The following is a 21,935-nucleotide window of genomic DNA, read 5'->3' on the forward strand; positions in this document are numbered from 1 at the left end:
AGGTAGCTGTTGTTCTAGGTGTGATTAACCCCATCACTCCCTAGGCCTGTGAAGGGATTGTGTCAGCTACTGCCAGATCTGCAGGCAGCTGGGTCCACGCTGGACAGCTCCCGCCATTCCAAAACTCTCCCTTCAGCTGGTCGAGGTTCTGTCTTTCCAACTTCAAAGAACCTAAGCCCTCTCAGCTGGCTGGGCTCTTTGAAGGCAGTGATCACAGATCTAGTGTTCTGATTCTTCCAGACTGGGACTCCTTTGTTAAAAAATTTTTAAATTTGTTATTTTTTTGAGACAGTCTCTGTCGCCCAGGCTGGAGTGCAGTGGCACGATCTTCGCTCACTGCAGCCTCCGCCTCCCGGGGTTCAAGTGAGTCTCCTCCCTCAGCCTCCCGAGTAGCTGGGATTACAGGCGAGAGCCAACACGCCTGGCTTTTTTTTTTTTTTTTTTTTTAGTAGAGACAGGGTTTCAATATGTTGGCCAGGCTGGTCTCGAACTCCTGGCCTCCAGTGATCCGCTAACCTTGGCCTCCCAAAGTGCTGGGATTACAGGCATGAGCCACCATGCCCAGCCCAGACTGGGGTTCCCTGACTTAGCAAAGGGTTGGGCAAAAAGATGTGGAGACCCCCTCGCCCCAACCGAATCCCATCATTAGCTCTAAAATCAACAGCCCCAAGGGAGTAGAGGAGGTCTGCTTAGAGATCGTGGTTCCTTCCATTTCCTTGAGGTCCGAACCAAAGTCAGAGCTGAAGTTTCAGCTAAAATTGAAGCCAGGGCTATTTGCAGAGGCTGCCGCCCTGGTGCGTCCGCTGGTGCTGGCCCAGGTTGGAGCTTTGCGCTATGGCCTTGCCACACTGCAGGCAGACGCAGGGCTTCTCGCTGCTGTGGGCCGTCTAGTGGATGGGCAGGTGGGAGCTCTGGCCGAAGCTCTGGCCACACTCACCACCAAGCATCAGGTTTCCGGACTTTATGACTGTGCTGGTGCCGCAGCAGATTCCAACTGTGCACAAAACTCTTAACTACAAACAAGGCACTTAGAGGCCTTCTCACCCATGTGGAGCGCAGGTGCTGCAACAGGTTGGAGCTAAGGCTGAGACTCTTGCCGCAGTCCCCTCAGCGATAAGGCTTTTAGCGGTGTGTGCGCGCTGGTGCTGGATCAGGTTGGAGCTGATGCTGAAAGCCTTACCACACCAGGCACAAGTATAGGGCTGAAGCGATGGTCACACTCGGGGCAGGAGTACGGCTTTTCATCGGTGCATACCCAGTGGCGCTTAACCAGATCAGAGCCGCATCGGAAGCTTCTGCCATAACCCGGACAACGGTAAGGCTTGTCACCAGAGTGGCTGCCTTGGTGGTGAATGAAGCCGGGGAGGCAGGCTGTGGTCAGCCCACACTTCCGGCACTCGCAGGTTTTGGGGCTTGTAGACGGTTGCTCTTGGCAGTCTTCTTCCTCCGCAGGGCTAGAGCCTGACCATTTTCCGGGCGGGCAGCTGCCCCGGCCACACCAGGAAGGGCTGCTCAGACGGAGCCACCTCGCAATCCAGGGGTGACCTCGGGGCTCCCCGGGATGCGAATGTCCCGCTCCCCCGCCGCCCCGCCCCGTCCGGATTCTCCCTCGCCTCTTCTGGCGCGGCCGACTGCACTGCGGGTGAAGAACGCCCCGTTTCCTAGATGCCAGCTCCTGAGCTCACGAGCACGTCCAGAGCGGAGGACACTCGGGACACCGGGGTCCAGCTCCGGAAACGGAAAATTCCACAAGCCCGTCACTCTAGGAAGCGGCAGCGAACGTTCTCGGTAGGTTTAACCCTCTTCTTCCTCTGACCGAGCGAGGGCTCCCCATCTGCGGTGCGGTCAGGACCCCGCACTTTCGGCCTGACTAGGGGTTCTCGGAGTCCGTCCCGAGGACGGGCCGCACCACCGCTGGGGGGCAGCGAAGCGAGCCTAGAGGAGGAAAGGCGGTCCCCGCCGAGTGCACGCCGGAGGCGGAGCACGGCACGAAGGCTCCGTGGTCGGACGTCTGGGCTGTTCGGAGGCCCCGGTCCACCTGGAGGGCCCTGGAAGAGTTTCCAGCGCTTCCCGAGGTAGGCGTGAGAAGCTGGGCGCGGACCACATCTCCCTCATGCACCCCCCGCACGTCCCAGGTTGGGCAGCGATTAAGGTACCGCCGCACCTCCTGTGCAAGGACAGACTTCCGGGGTGGAGAACTACAACTTCCGACTTGCATCGCTGCGGTGGCGCTATTTAAACAGCGTCAGCGAGGCGGTGCCCGACGATTCCCCTGTCTTCCAGTTCCGCTCCCTGGGATCAGCGGCGAGAAGCGGGGCGGAGTCTGAGGCCCGAGCCAAGATGGCGGCTGCGAAGCCAACCCTCACGGACTCGCTCTCGTTCTGCCTCGCGCAGCTCGCGGCGGCGGCCGGGGAGGCTCTGGGTGGGGAAAAGGACCCAGCGACCAACGAGACACCCCTGAGCCGCGCGCTCCTAGCCCTCCGCACGCGCCACATCAAGGCAGCGGGGGGAATAGAGCGCTTCCGGGCACGCGGCGGGCTCCGCCCCCTACTCGCGCTGCTACGGCGAGCGGCTGCAGCGGGTTCCGCCCCGTCCCAGGCAGGCCCCGGCTCCGCCCCCTCGTCGGCCGCGTCGGCAGCTTCTAGCCCCGCCCCCGAGTCGGGCCCCGCCCCCTCCGCTGTGTCGTCGTCTATTCCTACGCCGCCAGTGCGCCTGCGCAAGACGCTGGACTTGGCGCTCAGCATCCTAGCCGATTGCTGTACGGAAGGGGCGTGCCGGTCCGAAGTGCGCAGACTCGGAGGCATACTCCCTTTGGGTAAGTGCTCCGCCCCCGTTTCCTAGAAAGATGAGGTTTGCAACTCCCTTGCTGTCTGGACCCGGGCAGTCTGGAGTTCTTTGTGTCACATCCCGGAATAACGTGCTTTGTGATGGCGCATCGCTCCTGTTTCTCAATCTGTTGTGCCCCGTGACGTCACTGCACTCTCTATAGATGAGAGAGAGCCCTCCCAGACCAGATAATTATAGCCATTATCTAGGAATTGGTTGTTGAGGACTTCTTTCGAAGCTGGACTAGCGGAGGCCAGAGTTATTTGGTGATTTTTTCAGATGATTCTTATCGTCCAATTATGATGTTCATAGCAGACATTCAGTGCCCACTATGTGTCCGGCCCTGTGCAAGGTTCTGAAGCCCCACTGATGAGCTGGAAGATGTAGTGGTTCAGAAAGAGAGTTCTGCAAAAGAAGTCACCTAACCCCTCCGAGGCTAGGATTCCTTGTAAAATGGGGCAATAATAGCTACCTCAAAAAATCAGAGTGGGGAGAAAACGAAGTACAAATATAGCATGAATATGCAAATATTCTAAGCATGACACGTATTTCAAGTTATTAAAAACTAGCATAAGCTGGGTGCAGTGGTACATGCGTGTAGTTCCAGCTATTTGGGAGGCTGAGGTGGGAGGATCCCTTGAGCCTAGGAGGTCGAGGCTGCAGTGAACAATGACTGTGCCTGTGAATAGCCACTGCATTCCAGCCTGGGCAACGTAACAAGACCTCGTATCTTAGAAAACCAAACAAAACAGTAGTCGCTTAGGAAGCAGGAAAAAATAAATAAAAATAATTAAAACCAGCACAGTAAGAACAAATCCTAGCAAAACATAAGCTTTTCTGTTTACCAGCTAAATTGGTGCCTCCTAGTGGCAATGTGTGAAAGCAGTTTACATGTCACTACCCGCCTTCCACGAAATTATGCTAGTTTTGATGACATCTTAACTTTTCGGATAAAGGGAAGCATTAATATATTTAAAATTTACATAAAATGTATCTGGACCGTATATGTTTGACAAGAGCCTTGGTTATTAAATAACCCCCATCATTCAGCTACTATTTTTCATTTTAAATATCTTCTGAATTTATCTGCTTCTCTCTCTTCCTACTTCCATTGTGTGCCCAGAGACTGGTATCTCTGTGCTGTGTGATGCCAGTAGCTGGGTTGGTTCAAGCTATTGTCTTTTCATGCTTGGACTATTATGACAGCCTTTTGACTCCCCCCTTCCTATTCTTTCCCCCGTAATGCATTCTCCCTATGGATGCCAGGATTGTATCATGTCACTCCCCTTCATAAAACCCTTGTGTGGCCCCCAGTGCCTTCACATTCAAGTCCTGACCCCTTGGCCTGACATTTGAAGCCTTTCACAGACACTGCATCTTACCTCTGGGCCTTTGGAAAGGCTACTTCCAAACCTGAAATGCCTTCTCACACCCCCATCCACCGTGCTTCTGGCAAATACCTTCCTGTGTACCCCTCCAGACCCAGCCCAAGTGTTAGCCTCTTTCTTTTTATTTTTTTGAGATGAAGTCTTGCTCTGTCATCCAGGCTGGAGTGCAGTGACACGATCTCAGCTTACTGCAACCTCTGCCTCCTGGGTTCAAGCAATTCTGCCACAGCCTCCTGGGTAGCTGGGATTACAGGCGCATACCACCATGTCCAGATAATTTTTGTATTTTTAGTAGAGATGGGGTTTGGCCCCGTTGGCCAGGCTGGTCTTGAACTCCTGACCTCAAGTGACCCACCCACCTTGGTCCCCCAAAGTGCTAGGATTACAGGCTTGAGCCACTGTGCCCTGCTGACCATTAGCCTCTTCTGAAAGCCTTCCAGGCCCTCTCAGGCCACGTTCTCCAGGTTATTGAGGAGAGAGACAGTAAGGGGTAGAACCCTCACAAGCCCAAACTGTCCTTGCAGTGACCATTCTTCAGTGCATGAAGACAGACAGCATCCAGAACCGAACGGCCCGTGCCCTGGGGAACTTAGCCATGGAACCTGAGAGCTGTGGGGACATCCACTGTGCTGGTGAGAGGCTGTGAGGTTGGGGTCTGCTAGGGCTTGGGGCAGAAGAAAGGCTTGAGTGTCTGTCCTTGTTCACCCTCTGTGCTCCCCTTTCCTGCCCTCAGGTGCTGTTCCCCTGCTTGTGGAGAGCCTGACAGCCTGCCAGGACTCGCAGTGCCTACAGAGCGTGGTGCGTGCCCTCCGTAACCTGGCAGACTCACCCCAGCACCGCCTGGCCCTGGCACAGCAGGGAGCAGTGCGCCCGCTGGCCGAGCTCCTGGCCACTGCCCCAGATGCTGCACTGACCTTAGCCCTCGTCCGTGCCCTCCTAGAACTCAGCCGAGGCTGCTCCCGGGCCTGTGCTGAGCAGCTAAGTCTGGGTGGGGGATTGGGCCCACTCGTCAGCCTGGCTTCCCACCCCAAGCGGGCAGTACGCGAGGGAACCATTCTGATCCTCGCCAACCTGTGTGCCCAGGGCCTGATTCGGCCTGCACTGGGCAATGCTGGTGGCGTGGAGGTGCTGGTAGATGAGCTCCGGCAGCGCCGGGGTCCTAATGGAGCTAGCCCAACCTCCCAGCAGCCCCTGGTGCGGGCTGTGTGTCTCCTGTGTCGTGAGGCCATCAACCGGGCCCGACTGCGGGATGCTGGTGGCTTGGATCTACTGATGGGCCTGCTGCGGGACCCTCGTGCAAGCGCATGGCACCCTCGTATTGTGGCTGCCCTTGTGGGGTTTCTGTATGACACTGGGGCCCTGGGCCGGCTGCAGGCTCTGGGACTTGTGCCTCTCCTGGCTGGGCAGCTGTGTGGTGAGGCTGGTGAGGAGGAAGAAGAGGGAAGAGAAGCTGCTTCCTGGGACTTCCCTGAGGAGAGGACCCCTGAGCGGGCACAGGGTGGAAGCTTCCGGAGCCTCAGGTGAGTCCCTGTCTCAGGGCTTGGGAGGGTGAGCAGTGCGGTGATGTGGGGTTTGTGTCTGTCTTGGTCGTCTTCACTATCTCTGCCCCCATTCTGTCTGAATAAGACTTATAACCCAGACTCCTGATTCCCACACGACCACCTGCCAGTTCCTATTTAACACACTCCACTCCCCTGGGTCTACCTTTTTTTTTTTTGAGACAGGGTCTCACTCTGTCGCCTAGGCTGGAATGCAGTGGTGCCATCTCCACTCACTGCAACCTCCACCTCCTTGGTTCAAGCAGTTCTCCTGCCTCAGCCTCCTGAGTAGCTGGGATTACAGGTGCCGGCCACCACTCCCAGTTAATTTTTGTATTTTTAATAGAGACAAGGTTTCACCATGTTGGCCAGCCTGGTCTCGAACTCCTGACCTCAGATGATCCACCCGCCTCAGCCTCCCAAAGTCCTGGGATTACAGGCGTGAACCACTGCACTGGCTGGATCTACCTTTTAACCTTGGTTCCATGCCAGCACCTTTGAACTTTGGGCCCCAGACAAGTTCATTGGGAGGTGGGATATACGCTGGTTAAGATGGTGGGCTCTGGAGTCCAAGTTCTTACTCTGTTACCATCACTCATGAGCTGAAGCATCACAGGAAAGCTGAGGAACTCTTTATTTTTTTTTTAAACATTAGAGTTGGGGATCTCGCTTTGTTGCCCAGGCTGTTCTTGAACTCTTGGCTTCCAGTGACCCTCCTGGCTCAGCCTCCCAAAGTGTAGGGATTACAGATGTGAGCCACCATGCCCAGCCCCCAGCGCTTCCTATTTCCTTTTTATTTTCTCCATGACCTGTGTGCTCTACACTAGCCCCACACTAACATAACTCATGGTACTCTTACTTCTTGTCTGCTTCTTCTCACTGGAACATAAACTCCAGGGGGACATGTTCAGTGCTTCTACCCAGCACCTAAAGAACGGCTTGGCACATGACAGGCCTCGGTAATTACTGAATGAGGTTTTAGTCCTATCCCCCTCTCACTTCCGTTTCTCCCCTTTCTCTGCCCTCCTCCTCTCCCCTGGCTTTACCTCCCTCCAAGACAGCTTTTAGCTCATGCAGTGGCTCACGCCTGTAATCCTAGCACCTTGGGAGGCCAAGGCGGGAGGATTGCTTGAGCACAGCAGTTCGAGACCAGCCTGGGCAACATAGCGAGACCCATCTCTACAAAACATTTAAAAAATTAGCTGAGTGTGGTGGCATACACCTGTAGTGCCAGCTACTTGGGAGGCTGAGGTGGGAGGATCACTTGAGCTCAAGAGTTCAAGGCTGCAGTGAGCCAGGATCCCACAACTGCATTCCAGCCTGGGCTATAGAGGGATACCACGTTTCTTTAAAAAAAAAAAAAAAAAAGCTGCCTCACGCCTCTTGGACTCTGCCCCTTCACCTTGGCTCTGGGTTCAGTCTCCTTCCCTTTCTGCCCTCCACAGGTCGTGGCTGATCTCCGAGGGCTATGCCACGGGCCCTGATGACATCTCCCCCGACTGGTCTCCTGAGCAGTGTCCGCCGGAGCCCATGGAGCCGGCCAGCCCCGCCCCCACCCCGACCTCGCTGCGGGCACCACGCACCCAACGCACTCCGGGCCGCAGCCCCGCCGCCGCCATCGAGGAGCCTTGGGGACGCGAAGGGCCAGCCCTGCTGCTGCTGTCGCGCTTTTCCCAGGCCCCTGACCCAAGTGGGGCACTCGTGACCGGCCCGGCGCTGTACGGCCTGCTGACCTATGTGACCGGCGCACCGGGCCCGCCCAGCCCACGTGCACTGCGCATCCTGTCACGCCTCACCTGCAACCCTGCCTGCCTCGAGGCCTTCGTGCGCAGTTATGGCGCAGCGCTGCTGCGGGCCTGGCTGGTGCTGGGGGTGGCGCCTGACGATTGGCCGGCACCACGTGCCCGGCCCACTCTCCACAGCCGGCACCGAGAGCTGGGTGAGTTCCCACACCCACCCGTCTCCTTGCCCCCATGTGAGTCTCCATCCTCCCCCGTGGCTTCCGTGGGCCCAGAACCTCACCTTCCCACTCACCTGTCCTCCCAAGCCCGTCCTCCAGACAGCCCGTCACCAGAGTGGGGTAGGGAGCAGGGCGTTCCAGTTCTTCCATGGGCCCACAGGCAGAGTTCTGCTGTGTCCTCTGCCCTAGCCCTGGGGCCCAGATACCCTAACTCCAGATGCAGCCCTGCGCCCAGGATCTGGGCTGATCTGTGCTTCTTTCCTGGCTCTGCCATTGGTTCAGCGCTGTCCTGACTGCTCCCCACCAGCACGCTGACCTGTGAACTCCAGCCTCACCACCACCCCCAGCACTGCCAGGGACTGCCCTGTCTGCTGTGCCCTGACCACAGGCTGCTTCAGGGGCCCAGACTTACACCCTGACCGTCCCACCTTCTGTCCTCGTCCTGGACCTCAGGTTCCCAGCGTCCCGAGCCCAGCACTGCCTCTTCAGTGCTCTGACTTCTCACCCAGAGGTTTCACCTCTCACAGGCCCAGAGCCCTGTCTCACTCACCCCACCTGTCTTACACTCCAGCTCCCAGCCTGACAAGCTTTCCACTCACAGGGGAGAGGCTACTGCAGAACCTGACGGTTCAGGCCGAGTCGCCCTTCGGGGTTGGGGCCCTCACGCACCTGCTGCTCTCTGGGAGCCCTGAGGACCGAGTGGCCTGCGCGCTGACTCTGCCCTTCATCTGTCGGTGAGTGGGAAGTGGGTGCCTTGCGGGGTTGGGGGAGGAGTGCTGTGTTTCCCAGGCCCGTTTCCCACCTTCTGAAAGGCCCTCTCTTCTCTGTAGGAAGCCCTCTCTGTGGCGCCGGCTGCTTCTGGAGCAGGGTGGCCTCCGGCTCCTCCTTGCGGCGCTGACCCGGCCGGCCCCACACCCGCTCTTCCTCTTCTTTGCCGCGGACTCCCTTTCCTGCCTCCAAGACCTGGTGTCTCCCACTGTGAGCCCAGCTGTCCCACAGGCAGTCCCCATGGACCTAGACTCACCCTCCCCTTGCCTGTATGAACCTCTGCTGGGCCCAGCCCCTGTCCCAGCTCCCGACCTGCACTTCCTGCTGGACTCAGGCCTCCAGCTCCCTGCCCAGCGAGCGGCCTCAGCCACCGCCTCCCCTTTCTTCCGGGCCCTGCTGTCAGGCAGCTTTGCAGAAGCCCAGATGGACCTGGTGCCCCTGCGAGGCCTGTCGCCCGGCGCAGCCTGGCCTGTCCTGCATCATTTGCATGGTTGTCGGGGGTGTGGGGCTGCCCTGGGGCCCGTGCCCCCACCAGGCCAGCCCCTGCTGGGCTCAGAGGCCGAGGAGGCACTGGAGGCCGCTGGCCGTTTCCTACTGCCTGGGCTGGAGGAGGAGCTGGAAGAGGCTGTGGGCCGCATCCACCTGGGACCCCAGGGTGGCCCGGAGTCAGTGGGTGAGGTGTTCCGCCTGGGCCGGCCCCGGCTGTCTGCCCACTGTGCCCGCTGGACACTGGGGTCAGAGCAGTGCCCGAGGAAGCGGGGTCTGGCCCTGGTGGGGCTTGTGGAGGCAGCAGGTGAAGAGGCAGGGCCCCTGACGGAGGCTTTGCTGGCCGTGGTGATGGGGATTGAGTTGGGGGCAAGGGTCCCTGCCTAGACTGTTGACGTCCCCTGGGAAGGGGACCCAAGGATGAATTGGCTGTGAAGGAGCCTCCCTGAGACTGGCAAGGAAGGACGCTGAGCAGAAGGAGTCGTCATGGAGGAGTGGTGAGAACATGGAACCGGACCCCAAGATGACGATCTAAAGACCCGGGAGCGAGAAGCCAAGGCTAGGGTCTGGGCGTAGGGCCCAGAGAAGCAGAACAGCCCAGAGCCCCAGGTGCCTGGCCTGGCCCAGACCTCTGGAATTGAGATTAAACACTTTGGAGTTGGATACCTGTGTTGTGTGGTGTGTCTGCTTCTGTTTCTTCGCCCACCAGGCAGGGTCTTGTTCAGGTCTTTGTGTCTGGACACAGACCACCCTTGCATGTAACAGTTTAATAAGTACTGGGACAGGGTTGAGTTCCCAGGCTGCTGCTTAGGATGTGGTTTTGGGCCCCAGGGGAAGCCTGCTTCCTGCTGTCAGGGCCTCACTGCTCTGACATAGCAACCCAACTGGACACACAGACCTTGCTCGGGGCTGAAAGGGTTGTGCTGAGGGAATGCCGTTAGTCTGATGATGTGTTGAAAGCCTTTGCATTACTGACTGTTGCCCATCTTTGTCCCCCATTCTTTGGCTCCCTTTTCATCTCCTGGGCCACGTGTCCTACTGCTGTCTGTCTGAGGGAAGACCTGCTGTGGAGGGAATCTCGAGCCTTGTCTTAGTCATGCCCAGAGACAGACAAAGACCTGTGCTGGCGTTGAGGAGAGGGAAAGGCTCACATTGCTTTGGTCTCCAAGGCAGGGTCTCCATCACCTGGCTTCCAGATCTTTTTTTTTTGACTATTATTTTGCTTTAGATTCAGGGGGCACGTGCATGTTTGTTACATGGGTATATTGTGTACTGGGGAGGATTGGGTTTCTAGTGAACCCATTACCCAAAGAGTGAACACTATACCCACTAGGTAATTTTCCAGCCCTTGCCCCGCACCCACCCGCCCCCCTTTTGGAGTCCCCAGTGTCTGTTTCCATCTTCATGCCCCTGTGTACCCATTGCTTAGCTCCCACTTATAACGGAGAACATGCAGTATTTGGTTTTCTGTGTCTGAGTTAGTTTACTTAGGATAATGGCTTCCAGCTCCATTCATGTTCCTGCAAAGGACATTATTTCATTTTTTAAGGCTGTGTACTATTCCATGGTGTATATGTACCACATTTTCCTTTTTTTTTTTTAAGAGACAGGGTCTTGCTATGTTGCCCAGGCTGGTCTCAAAATCCTAAGTTCAAGCAGTCCTCCTGCCTCAGACTCCTAAAGTGCTGTGATTTATAGGCACGAGCCACTGTGCCAGCCAACATTTTCTTTATTCAGTCAACCATTGATGGATACTTAGGTTGGGCCCATGAGTTTGCTATTGTGAATAGTACTGCAATGAACACAACGAGTCCAGCTTTTACATGATTTCTTTTCCTGTGGGTAGATACTTGGTAGTGGGATTTCTGGGTCAAATGATAGTTCTAGTTGTAGGTCTTTGAGAAATCTCCATGCTGTTTTCCATAGAGGTTGAGCTAATTTACATTCCCACCAACATTCCCCCCTTTCTCCACATTCATGCCAACATCTGTTGCTTTTTTACTTTTTAATAATTGGCTTGCAGATTTTTGACTCCTCAGTGGCAGCCTGATTTTGGGGAGAGCTGCACTGTGCCTGCCAAGGTCTGCTTCTGGGCCGCTGAGGTTGGCACTTGCTGTCTCTGAGCCTCTGTGAGTGTTGGTCCAGGTCTCTGGTTTTCAGGCTATGCATTAGAACCAAGCAGTGAGCTTTGAAAAACTATTGATGCCTGGGGCCTTTTTGCTCACATTGGACTGGGCATCGGTATTTTATTTTATTTTATTTTTATTTTTGGAATCTTGTTCTGTCACCCAGGCTGCAGTGTGGTGGTGCAATATCGGCTCATTGCAGCCTCCGCCTCTCTGGTTCAAGCAATTCTCGTGCCTCAGCCTCCCAAGTAGCTGGGATTACAGGTGCCACCATGCCAGGCTAACTTTTTTTGTATTTTTAGTAGAGATGGGGTTTCACCATGTTGGCCAGGCTGGTCTCGAACTCCTGACCTCAGTTGATCTGCCTGCCTTGGCCTCCCAAAGTGCTGGGATTACAGGCATGAGCCACTGCGCCCAGTCAGGCCGTGTCTTCAAATATTGTCACACTGAGGGTTAAATTTGATATATAAATATGGGAGAGACACAAACATTCAGTCCATAACACTCCCTTTCCCCCAACCCTAGGTAATCACTAATCTACATCGTATCTCTACAGATGACCTGTTCTGGACATGTCATATAAATGGAATCATACAATGTGTGATCTTTCGTGTCTGGCTTCTTTCATATAGCATAATGTTATCAAGGTTCATCCACACTGTAGCATCTCATTTCTTTTTATTAGGAATAATACAGTTTCACTTTATGCATTGCTATGGTTTGAACATGTCCCCCAGAGTTGATGTGTTGGAAACTTAACCTCCAATGCAACTGTTGAGAGGTGGGAACTTTAAGAAGTGATTAGGTTATGTGGGCTCTTCCCTCATGAATGGATTAATGGCATTATTGCATGAGTAGATTAGTTATCAAGGGAGTGGACAGCTGATAGATAAATGGATGGGTTCTGCCCCCACCCCACCCCACCCCCTCTCTTGCACTGTCTTGCCCTTCCGCTTTCTGCTGTGGGATGAGGCAGAAAGAAAGCCCTCACCAGATGCAGGGCCCTTGACCTTCGACTTCCCATCCTCTAGAACTGAAAGAAGGATATTTCTATTCTTTATAAATTATCCAGCCTTGGGCATTCTATGATGCAGCACAAAACAGACTAAGACATGGATATGCCACTTTCATTTCTTCAATCATCAGTTGACGGACATTTGGGTTGTTTCCACTCTGGGGCTATTATGAATAATGCTGCTATGAATATTCACGTACAAGGTTTTTGTGGAATATGCTTTTATTTCTCTTGGTTACATATCTAGAAGGGAAATTGCTGGATCATATAACTCTATGTTTAAACATCTGAGGAAACTGCCAGACCATTTTCCAAAGTTAGTGAATGATTTTACATTCCAACCAGCCATGTGTGAGGGTTCCAATCTCTCCACATTCTCACAAAAACTTGCTAACTACCTCTTTCTTTTCAGCTTTTCTTTTTTTTTTTTTTTTTTTTTTTGAGTCAGAATCTCACTCTGTCACCAGGCTGGAGTGCAGTGGCACAATCTCTGCTCACTGCAACCTCTGCCTCCCGAGTTCAAGTGATTCTCCTGCCTCAGCCTCCCGAGTAGCTGGGATTACAGGTGCCTGCCACCACACCCAGCTAATTTTTGTATTTTTAGTAGAGACGGGGTTTCGCCAACTTAACTAGGCTAGTCTTGAACTCCCGACCTCAGGTGATCCGCCCGCCTCGGCCTCCCAGAGTGCTGGGAATACAGGCGTGAACCACTGAGCCTGGCCTTTAAAATATTATTATTATTATTTGAGATGGAGTCTTGCTCTGTTGCCCAGGCTGGAGTGCAGTGGCACGATCTCAGCTCACTGCAGCCTCCACCTGCCAGGTTCAAGGGATTCTTCCGCCTCACCCTCCCAAGTAGCTGGAAATACAGATGCCCACCACCTTGCCCAGCTAATTTTTTTTTGTGTTTTTAGCAGAGACTGGGTTTCACCATCTCAGCCAGGCTAACACGATCTCTGCTCACTGCAACCTCTGCCTCCCGAGTTCAAGTGATTCTCCTGCCTCAGCCTCCCGAGTAGCTGGGATTATAGGTGTCTGCCACCACACTCAGCTAATTTTTGTATTTTTAGTAGAGACGGGGTTTAGCCAAGATAACCAGGCTGGTCTCGAACTCCTGACCTCAGGTGATCCTCCAGCCTCGGCCTCCCAAAGTGCTGGGATTACAGGGGTGAACCACCGAGCTTGGCCTTTAAAATATTATTATTATTATTATTATTATTATTATTATTATTATTTGAGATGGAGTCTCACTCTGTCGCCCAGGCTGGAGTGCAGTGGTGCGATCTCAGCTCACTGCAGCCTCCACCTGCCAGGTTCAAGGGATTCTCCTGCCTCAGTCTCCCAAGTAGCTGGGACTACAGGTGCCCACCACCATGTCTGGCTAATTTTTTGTGTGTTTTTAGTAGAGACTGTTTTCACCATGTTAGCCAGGCTGGTCTCGAACTCCTGACCTCAGGTGATCCACCCACCTCGGCCTTCCAAAGTGTTAGGATTACAGGCGTGAGCCACTGCTCCTTGCCTAATTACCTGTCTTTTTTGTTATTGCCATCCTAATAGGTATGATGTGGCATCTCATTGTAGTTTTGATTTGCATTTCTCTGGGGACAAATGATGTTGAGGATCTTTTCATGTAATCATTGGCTATTTATATAACTTCTTTGAACTGTCTATTCAGGTTGTTTGCCCATTTCTTTTCTTTTTCTTTTTTATTCTTGACACAGGGTCTCCTCTGTCGCTCAGGAGTTCAGTGGCACAATCTCAGCTCACTGCAGCCTCTGCCTCCAGGCTTCAAGCAATTCTCCTGTCTCAGCCTCCCAAGTAGCTGGAATTACAGGCTCCCACCACCACGCACGGCTAATTTTGTATTTTTAGTAGAGACGGGGTTTCGTCATGTTGGCCAGGCTGGTCTCGAACTCCTGACCTCAAGTGACCTGCCCGCCTTGACCTCCCAAAGTGCTGGGATTATAGGTGTGAGGCACCATGCCCGGCTGGCATTTTAGAAAGCTCCCCACGTTGTTCCGATTTGCTGCTGGGTTGAGACCCACAGTCCAGTGCTCAGATCTGTCCAGAAGAGTGGCTGCAGCACAGTTGTCTGTCCATAATTACCTCTAGGGCCTCTCATTTCCACCTCCTTTCTCAGGGTCTCAGTCCAGCCTTGCTACTTTGTGGCTGGAGACTGTGTCTTGCTTTCTGCTCTGCGTTCATCAGTAACTTGGGAAAGGGCTGTTTCAGAGCAGGCCTGGGCCACCTCAGTGTTGAGGAAGGGCTTTGTCTTGCAGGCTGGCTGGGGGTTGGTTGCCTGGGAGTGTTTTCCCCGAATTTGCAAGGGGCTTGCGCCCGGGTTCGAGTTTACGTGTGTCTATGACCAAGTCTTGGAGGGAAGGTCCTAGTGTAGAGTCTGTGGGTGGGTTCACTGTGTCTGTCCCCGTCCTTCAGATTTCTTTGTGTCTGGTATGTATGCCTCTTGGGGCCTCTATTTATCTGTCAGGGTCTCTGATGGGAAGGTCTCTGAACCTGAGGTCTAACTGAGCCTTAGAACATCACTCCTGCTACCAATCCAAAAATTCCGTCTGGGACAAGTCTCCCAGGAATGGCATGGGTGGGAGGGAGGCTCTTGTCTAGGACTCAGGCGCTGGCTTTGAGGGGTGTCTGCTTGGGGGCCTCAGTCCGTGTCTGTAAGTCTCCCTAGGGAGCGGCTCTGGGGCTTGGTCTGGAGAAGCCACTTCTCTCTGGCTCTGGCCTCCTGGGGCTCCCTGCAGCTGAGGCCAAGGCTGGGGTGTGGCCGCCTGCGCGGCAGGCCGGCGGGCTGGGCTCGGGTGGGCCGGGGCGCTCCCTCCTTTCCACGCCCCCACCTCGGGTTCCCCCGTTCATCGCCCCCCCATCCCCATCCCAGCGGGTCCCGGCTTCCTTACATGGTCACGGCCGGGCTTCCAGCTCCCGGACGTCCCCCGCCCCCCGCCCCCACCGGACACGGCCCCCGCCCTGTTCGCCCCGCGCCACCGGCCCGCGCCCCGCCATGGAGGACCTGGGTGAGTGGGGCCGGATCCCCGGGTCCGTGGCCCCTCACCGCTGCCCAGAGCTGCCTCCCCGCCGTCGCTCTCCCGCATCTCCCCATCCCTGTCTTCTTACTTCTGCTTTTCGCCTCTGCCCGCGCCTCCTTTCCAACTCCACGTCCCCCTTCCTGCCTCTCCCTTCCTGCCTTTCCTGGGCCGGCCGCTCCCTCCCTTCTTCCCTCGCTCTGCTCCTCCATCCCAGGCTGCGGCAGATGGAACGGGAGGTGCGGCGCCCGCGGGCGCCCGGGCGCGGGGCTCTGGGGAGGGAGGGGTTAAAGAGGCCTCGGCCCGGGGACCGGGAAAGTAGAGGGCACGGGAAAGTCTGGCATCAAGTTTTGGAGAAAAAAAGCGGGTCTGCCTGCACCAGAGTTTTGGGAGAGGAGGAGTTAAGGGCTCCTGAGCACGATGAGGGTCAGGTCCTTGAGGCAAGGAAGAGAATAGTAGCTCAGGAGTGCCTAGGCGCCCGCGAAGCCTTCAGGGTTTCACGCGGGTGCTCAGAGACGAAGACTGAGGGCAGGACTTCTGGGTTCTGGAAGTGAAAGGGCTCAAAAGACCCGGATCTGGGGATGCAGGGATGGAGAGAGGTGTCTTGTCCGGAAGGGGGACCCAGGTATCTCGTCGTCCCTGCGAAGCCTGGGGCTGGAAGGCTGTGCGCTCCACGGGAGACAGGGGCTTCCGGCCCCTGGCGGTAGAGGGCGCTGCTCGGTAGGGGTAACTGACGCTGTACCGCAGAGAAGCAGCCAATCAGAAGGCAGGTCCCAGCGAAGCACCAGTGAGGAGCGCAGGGCGGGACTCAGGGGCCTGGGAGTGGCCAGGCTAGGCGGGGCCTGTGTAGGTAGAGGGAGGAGTTAACGAGCATGGAAGAGAGAGCGTCCAATCAGAAAGCTTGGGGCCAGGCACTGGGCCAATGGAGCAATTTGGAGGGGAGCCAAATTTGGCTTGGGTGAAGAGCCCATTTTGACTGCATCAGAGAAGATGGGGAGAATAAAATAATCAGGAGGCTGGGTTTGTGCTTGGCTCCAGGCATGAGCAACTGGGATATTCTGGTCATAAATATTCCTTGCTACCCTTGGAGCAGTGCTCTGCCTGGCTCTGGCCCTGTGACCTCTTCTCTTAATACTGGCTTCTGTCCTTCTCCAGTACTGTCCACTGGGAACCTTATCTTCTGATCTAACCGTGACCCCTGTCTCTCTCCCTGATGGCCTCTTCCTGCAGATGCCCTGCTCTCTGACCTGGAGACTACCACCTCGCACATGCCAAGGCCAGGGGCTCCCAAAGAGCGCCCTGCGGAGCCTCTCACCCCTCCCCCATCCTATGGCCACCAGCCACAGGTGAGATCGGATGTTGGGGACTGGGGCAGCCACTAGGGCCAGGCTCGGCCTGGTCTATGGGGATCTCAGCCTGAGTGGCGCAGAGTGCAGGCCTGTCATCCCACCTGTGCGTCTCCGCTCTGTAGACAGGGTCTGGGGAGTCTTCAGGAGCCTCGGGGGACAAGGACCACCTGTACAGGTGAGGGGCCTGGCAACCAGGGCATAGGGGGCCAACTGAGTCTCAGGTGAGGAGGCTTGGATTCCCCACCCCTGAACCCAGGCTCCCACTCTGCTTCCCAGCACGGTATGCAAGCCTCGGTCCCCAAAGCCTGCAGCCCCGGCGGCCCCTCCATTCTCCTCTTCCAGCGGTGTCTTGGGTACTGGGCTCTGTGAGCTAGATCGGTTGCTTCAGGAACTTAATGCCACCCAGTTCAACATCACAGGTACCAGGGTGACTGAGAGAGGCCTTGATGCGATGGGGGCAGGGAAGGGAAGGGGATGGGAGCAGGGGAGGGAAGGGTGGGGCAGAGACTAAGAGGAATACACTTCCCAGAGTGGCAGTTAAAGGGACCTAAAGCCTCAAGTGGGAGGGTGCATTGAGTATGGCCCCATATGTAGTGTCCTCCTCTCCTCTCTCCAGATGAAATCATGTCTCAGTTCCCATCTAGCAAGGTGGCTTCAGGAGAGCAGAAGGAGGACCAGTCTGAAGACAAGAAAAGACCCAGCCTGTGAGTTTGGCGTCGTTGTCAGGGCTGAGAGGAGATAAGTCCTGGATGTCTGAGTCACTAGAGGGAGCATTGCTCTGGGAGGCTCTGAGATGACACAAGCATGTTCTTCACAGCCCTTCCAGCCCATCTCCTGGCCTCCCAAAGCCTTCTGCCACCTCAGCCACTCTGGAGCTGGATAGACTGATGGCCTCGCTCTCTGACTTCCGTGTTCAAAACCATGTGAGTTGGGCAGTGGGCCAGTGTCCATTTGTGGCTCCCCAACCCCTTCTAGACAATTCCACATCTGCTGCCTTGCTGACTCAATTCTCATGTCCTCCCCGCTGCAGCTTCCAGGCTCTGGGCCAACCCAGCCACCGGTGGCAAGCTCCACAAACGAGGGCTCCCCATCCCCACCAGAGCCGACTGGCAAGGGCAGCCTAGACACCATGCTGGGGCTGCTGCAGTCCGACCTCAGCCGCCGGGGTGTTCCCACCCAGGCCAAGGGCCTCTGTGGCTCCTGCAATAAAACTATTGCTGGGCAAGTAAGTGGAGCCTTGTGAGAAGGGAGGCAGAGACCTGTTACAGACCCATCTCTAGTGAGAGCCGGGCTTTATGCTGTTCGCTTTTAGTAAGTTAATCTGGGAAGTGGGTATCATTATTACTTATGTTTTATGGATGAGGAAACTGAAGCTCTGAACCACACAGCAGGTTAGTGGTAGGGTGAAAATTCCAACCATGTCACCATTTATTGTGGTCCTACTGTGTGCCAGGCACTGTGCCAGCTCCTTTACAAACCCTCATCTCATCCGATCTTCACAAAACACTCTGTGGCTCCACCCACCATCTCTCAGGCATCTACAAAGTCTGTCTCTTCCTCCGTCAGAGTCTGGACTGGGTTCACTGGTCCTTGTCTTATTGACTGAGCAGATGTGATTGACAACAGCTGTGCCTAGGGGTTAACCTAGTGCCCCCAGCTAGATCAAGTACCTGACTCCCAGCCCAGAATTGCCCATCTCAGCAAAGGAGGGTGGCATTGTGACTTTTGTGGATCATAGGCACTTTCATCTTCATGAGTCCCTTCGTCCATTAAAATAAATAGATTTTTATGCCTGTGTTGGTGTAAAGATGGGTATGTTATTATTGTATATTAGAGCATTTTCTTCTAGTTCATTTTTTTATTCTGAATTTTTAAAAACGGATTTTTCACTTCCTCCCTCTTATTTATTTTGAGGTGAAGTCTCACTCTTGTGACCCAAGCTGGAGTGCAGTGGTGCGATTGTGGCTCACTGCAGCCTCGACCTCCTGGGCTCAAGCGATCCTCCCAGCTCAGCCTCCCGAGTAGCTGGGACTATAGGCGCCCGCCACCTCGCCCGGCTAATTTTATTTATTTATTGTAGAGACGGGGTTTCGCCATGTTGCCCAGGCTGGTCTCAAACTCCTGGGCTCAAGTAATCCTCCCACCTCAGCCTCCCAAATGCTAGGATTAGAGGCACGAGCCACCCAGCCTGATCTTATTCTGATTTTAAAAAAATTAAATCGTTTTTATGGGCCCCTAAATGTATTGTGGGCTCCAGGCGCTGTGCCTGCTGTGCCTCATGTATAGGTCAATCCTGGAGCGCAGCTGGAAGACGGGGGCTAGATCTCCATCGCTTACAGGCTGCGTGATCTCGAACACTGGATTCTTTATTCTGATCGCTCAGAGAGGACTCGAAAAGCGCCGCGTAAATCTTGCCTCACTGGGCATGTGGCTGTCAGAGCCGCTCTGACCCGCCTCACCTCCCACTCGCAGGTGGTGACGGCTCTGGGACGCGCCTGGCACCCCGAGCACTTCGTTTGCGGAGGCTGTTCCACCGCCCTGGGAGGCAGCAGCTTCTTCGAGAAGGATGGAGCTCCCTTCTGCCCCGAGTGCTACTTTGAGCGCTTCTCGCCAAGATGTGGCTTCTGCAACCAGCCCATCCGACACGTGAGCCCCGCCCGGCCGCACCGAGCCCGCCCTATCTCACCCGGAGAGCTGTGGGACGGGCCTCCACCGCATGGGTCCCGCCCCACCCGCTATATCCCACCCCACCCCTTCCCCTTGGCAATGTCCACGGCCCCTTGGACTCCACTCTTCCTTTCTGACTCCCACGTTCCTAGTTAGATCTTCTCCCCCTCCCCTCACGCATGCCTTAGTCCAGTCACCCGGGTTCTGCGCGGGAGAGGAAGGCGCAAAGGCACGGAGGCCGCGCTGAGTGCCCTCTCCCTCCCTGCAGAAGATGGTGACCGCCTTGGGCACTCACTGGCACCCAGAGCATTTCTGCTGCGTCAGTTGCGGGGAGCCCTTCGGAGATGAGGGTGAGAGTGAACTCGACTCCCATCTTAAAAGCTGCGGGTCCCCTCGACGTCTCGCCCCAGCCCCTCCGACCTCCGGAGTCCTCAAGGCCATGGTTTTCCTTCTGCTCTCTTCTGGCCCTGCCCTCTCCCACACAGACCCGAGCCCTCCTGCTCTGTCCCGCCCCAGACCCGGCTCCTCCTTCCCCAAGGCTCCCTCGAACTGCCCCTTCTTCGGCCCCAGATCTCAGGTCTTGTGGGTCCCCCGTCCCACCCGCACACTTTGCTTTCAGCCCACTCGGTTCCCTCTCCTAGGTTTCCACGAGCGCGAGGGCCGCCCCTACTGCCGCCGGGACTTCCTGCAGCTGTTCGCCCCGCGCTGCCAGGGCTGCCAGGGCCCCATCCTGGATAACTACATCTCGGCGCTCAGCGCGCTCTGGCACCCGGACTGTTTCGTCTGCAGGGTGCGAGCTGCGGGGCGGGGCGTTGGAGGGGCGGGTCAAGGGTACAGGGCTGTGGGGCGGGGCGTTGGAGGGGCGGGTCAAGGGTGCAGGGCAGGGGGCGGGGCCTTGGGGGGGGCGGGTCACGGGAGGCGCTGCTAGGAGCCCCTGGTGGGGCGAGTTTTCCGGGCAGGGTCCCACTGGACGGGATTCTTCGCGTCTAGGGCGGGCTGCGGGGTCCCAGGGCGTTATCCGCTAGTAACGCGCGTTGTCTGGCAGTGGCCGCTGACCTGTCTGTCCTCTTTCGCGGCCTCCCTTCCCCAGGAATGCTTCGCCCCCTTCTCGGGAGGCAGCTTTTTCGAGCACGAGGGCCGCCCGTTGTGCGAGAACCACTTCCATGCACGGCGCGGCTCGCTGTGCGCCACGTGTGGCCTCCCCGTGACCGGCCGCTGCGTGTCGGCCCTGGGTCGCCGCTTCCACCCGGACCACTTCACATGCACCTTCTGCCTGCGCCCGCTCACCAAGGGCTCCTTCCAGGAGCGCGCCGGCAAGCCCTACTGCCAGCCCTGCTTCCTGAAGCTCTTCGGCTGACAGCCCGCTCGGCTCGCCCTCTCCCCCGGAGACCGCGCCCTCCCGGAAAAGCCGGGTCCTCCAGACCCCGAGGCCTTGCTCTCAGAGCGTGAGGCCCCACCCACTGGAGAGCCCCGCCCCTAAGGTACTATGAGTCCTCAAGGGTCAAGTTCGGAAAAGGCCCAGCCAGACCTAAACCCACACGCCCACAAAGTGGATCGCACACACACGAGAGCTCCCGTGCGGGCCTCCACTCTATTCCCACCCTTGAGGGAGCCCCCTGACTGGGGGAGGGTCCTTGCAATTCCAGCGAATCGGAGGCCAGGCCAGGACGTCCTTGCTCCCTGCACCCTCACTGTTCTGTGCACTTTTTCTACCTACATAAACACACGCATTCCACCTCTCCCTGGTGCTGTCTCTGAATGCGCGCAGGAGCCTGGCCCTGACGCCCCGCCCCCGCGCTGGCTCTGTCCCCTTCCGTCTCTAGGCCACTGCCCTGTGGCCGCAGCGGGACCTGCAGCCTCAGCCCTTGCAGGTAGCCACTCCTGCACTTCCTACTTCAAGTATCAGATGAGCCTGAAGCTGGAAAGGGTGGCGCCCCGCGCAGGACTCTACAGATAGTGGCAGAGCCAGGACAAGAGCTCCAACTGGGGCCCCACTGAATCTTCCCGCCCTCATTACTCCTTCTTCAGTTCTATATTTTGTTTTGTTTCGTCCTAACAGATGAGGTCTCAGTTTGTCGCCCAGGCTGGAGTACAGTGGTGCCATAGCTCACTGCAACCTCGAACTCCTGGTCTTGAGCGATCCTCCCGCCTTGGCCTCCCAAAGTACTGGGATTGCAGGTGTGAGCCACTGTGCCCGCCCTTCCCTTTATTCTTGAAATAAGCGCTTACAGTGGTTCATGTCTGTAATCCTGGCACTTTGGGAGGCCAGGGCGGGTGAATCACTTGAGGCCAGGAGTTTGAGACTAGCCTGGCCAACATGGTGAAACCCCGTCTCTACTACAAATACAAAAATTAGCTGGGCATGGTGGCACACGCTTGTAATCCCAGCTTCTCTGGAGGCTGAGGCAGGAGAATCAATTGAACTCAGGAGGCAGAGGTTGCAGTGAGCCGAGATGGCGCCACTGCACTCCAGCCTGGGCAACAGAGTAAGACTCTGTCTCAAAAAAAAAAAAAAAAAAAGAAAGAAAAGAAAGGAAGAAAGAAAGAGAAAGAAAGAAGGAAGGAAGGAGAGAGAAAGAACTTAATCTGCTCCCCTTCTGCACTGCCTTTGGTTCCCAGATTTTTTCCCCTATTAAAGGGCCTTGAGGGATGGAGCTCTATCCAGAGTGCCAGCTGGGCTCACCTTTTGGTTCTGGGCACTAAGGGACAGCTTCCCTCTTACTATTGACCCACAACATCTTGGATCACCTGAATGTTTCATGTAGTTATGGCCT

At 56.1% G+C, this 21,935-nt stretch overlaps 2 protein-coding genes across 8 annotated transcripts; both read left to right on the forward strand.

Annotated features, from left to right (window-relative positions):
• Positions 1-453: 453 nt before the first annotated feature.
• Positions 454-9,631, forward strand: ARMC5 (armadillo repeat containing 5). Of its 5 annotated transcripts, none has more exons than XM_063717263.1 (8): positions 454-1,788; positions 2,284-2,815; positions 4,739-4,846; positions 4,948-5,012; positions 5,589-5,734; positions 7,198-7,691; positions 8,314-8,446; positions 8,543-9,631. In XM_063717263.1, exons 1-8 carry the CDS (start codon positions 1,666-1,668, stop codon positions 9,351-9,353), a joined length of 2,412 nt encoding a protein of 803 aa, XP_063573333.1. In that variant the 5' UTR covers positions 454-1,665; the 3' UTR covers positions 9,354-9,631. The 5 variants fall into 5 exon arrangements, with proteins under 5 accessions (XP_063573333.1, XP_063573332.1, XP_063573334.1 ...); XM_063717264.1 differs by having other exon boundaries at positions 455-2,075; XM_024233991.2 differs by having other exon boundaries at positions 1,211-1,315; positions 1,666-1,788; positions 4,948-5,734.
• A 5,053-nt stretch (positions 9,632-14,684) lies between these two features.
• TGFB1I1 (transforming growth factor beta 1 induced transcript 1) lies at positions 14,685-20,900 on the forward strand. 3 transcript variants are annotated; one of them, XM_002834028.6, is made up of 11 exons: positions 14,685-15,136; positions 16,376-16,491; positions 16,617-16,669; positions 16,771-16,913; positions 17,111-17,198; positions 17,312-17,417; positions 17,525-17,719; positions 18,967-19,140; positions 19,430-19,511; positions 19,803-19,951; positions 20,252-20,900. In XM_002834028.6, the coding sequence occupies exons 1-11, from the start codon at positions 15,124-15,126 to the stop codon at positions 20,516-20,518; spliced, it is 1,386 nt and encodes a 461-aa protein (XP_002834074.1). In that variant the 5' UTR covers positions 14,685-15,123; the 3' UTR covers positions 20,519-20,900. The 3 variants fall into 3 exon arrangements, with proteins under 3 accessions (XP_002834074.1, XP_003780113.2, XP_009234688.1); XM_003780065.5 differs by having other exon boundaries at positions 14,999-15,158; XM_009236413.3 differs by lacking the exon at positions 14,685-15,136 and adding an exon at positions 15,141-15,384.
• The last annotated feature ends 1,035 nt before the right edge of the window (positions 20,901-21,935 follow it).

This window comes from Pongo abelii, chromosome 18 (assembly GCF_028885655.2).
Source record: "Pongo abelii isolate AG06213 chromosome 18, NHGRI_mPonAbe1-v2.0_pri, whole genome shotgun sequence".
Classification (NCBI taxonomy): Eukaryota; Metazoa; Chordata; class Mammalia; order Primates; family Hominidae; genus Pongo; species Pongo abelii.

Coding starts and splice junctions, on each gene's coding strand:
- ARMC5 (XM_024233991.2), top strand. CDS start 1,211: ATGGTCACACTCGGGGCAGGAGTACGGCTTTTCATCGGTGCATACCCA. Junction 1,789..2,283: donor AGCGGCAGCGAACGTTCTCG/GTAGGTTTAACC, acceptor CCTGTCTTCCAG/TTCCGCTCCCTGGGATCAGC. Junction 5,735..7,197: donor GGAAGCTTCCGGAGCCTCAG/GTGAGTCCCTGT, acceptor TGCCCTCCACAG/GTCGTGGCTGATCTCCGAGG.
- TGFB1I1 (XM_003780065.5), top strand. CDS start 15,020: ATGGTCACGGCCGGGCTTCCAGCTCCCGGACGTCCCCCGCCCCCCGCC. Junction 19,141..19,429: donor GCAACCAGCCCATCCGACAC/GTGAGCCCCGCC, acceptor CCCTCCCTGCAG/AAGATGGTGACCGCCTTGGG. Junction 19,952..20,251: donor CGGACTGTTTCGTCTGCAGG/GTGCGAGCTGCG, acceptor TCCCTTCCCCAG/GAATGCTTCGCCCCCTTCTC.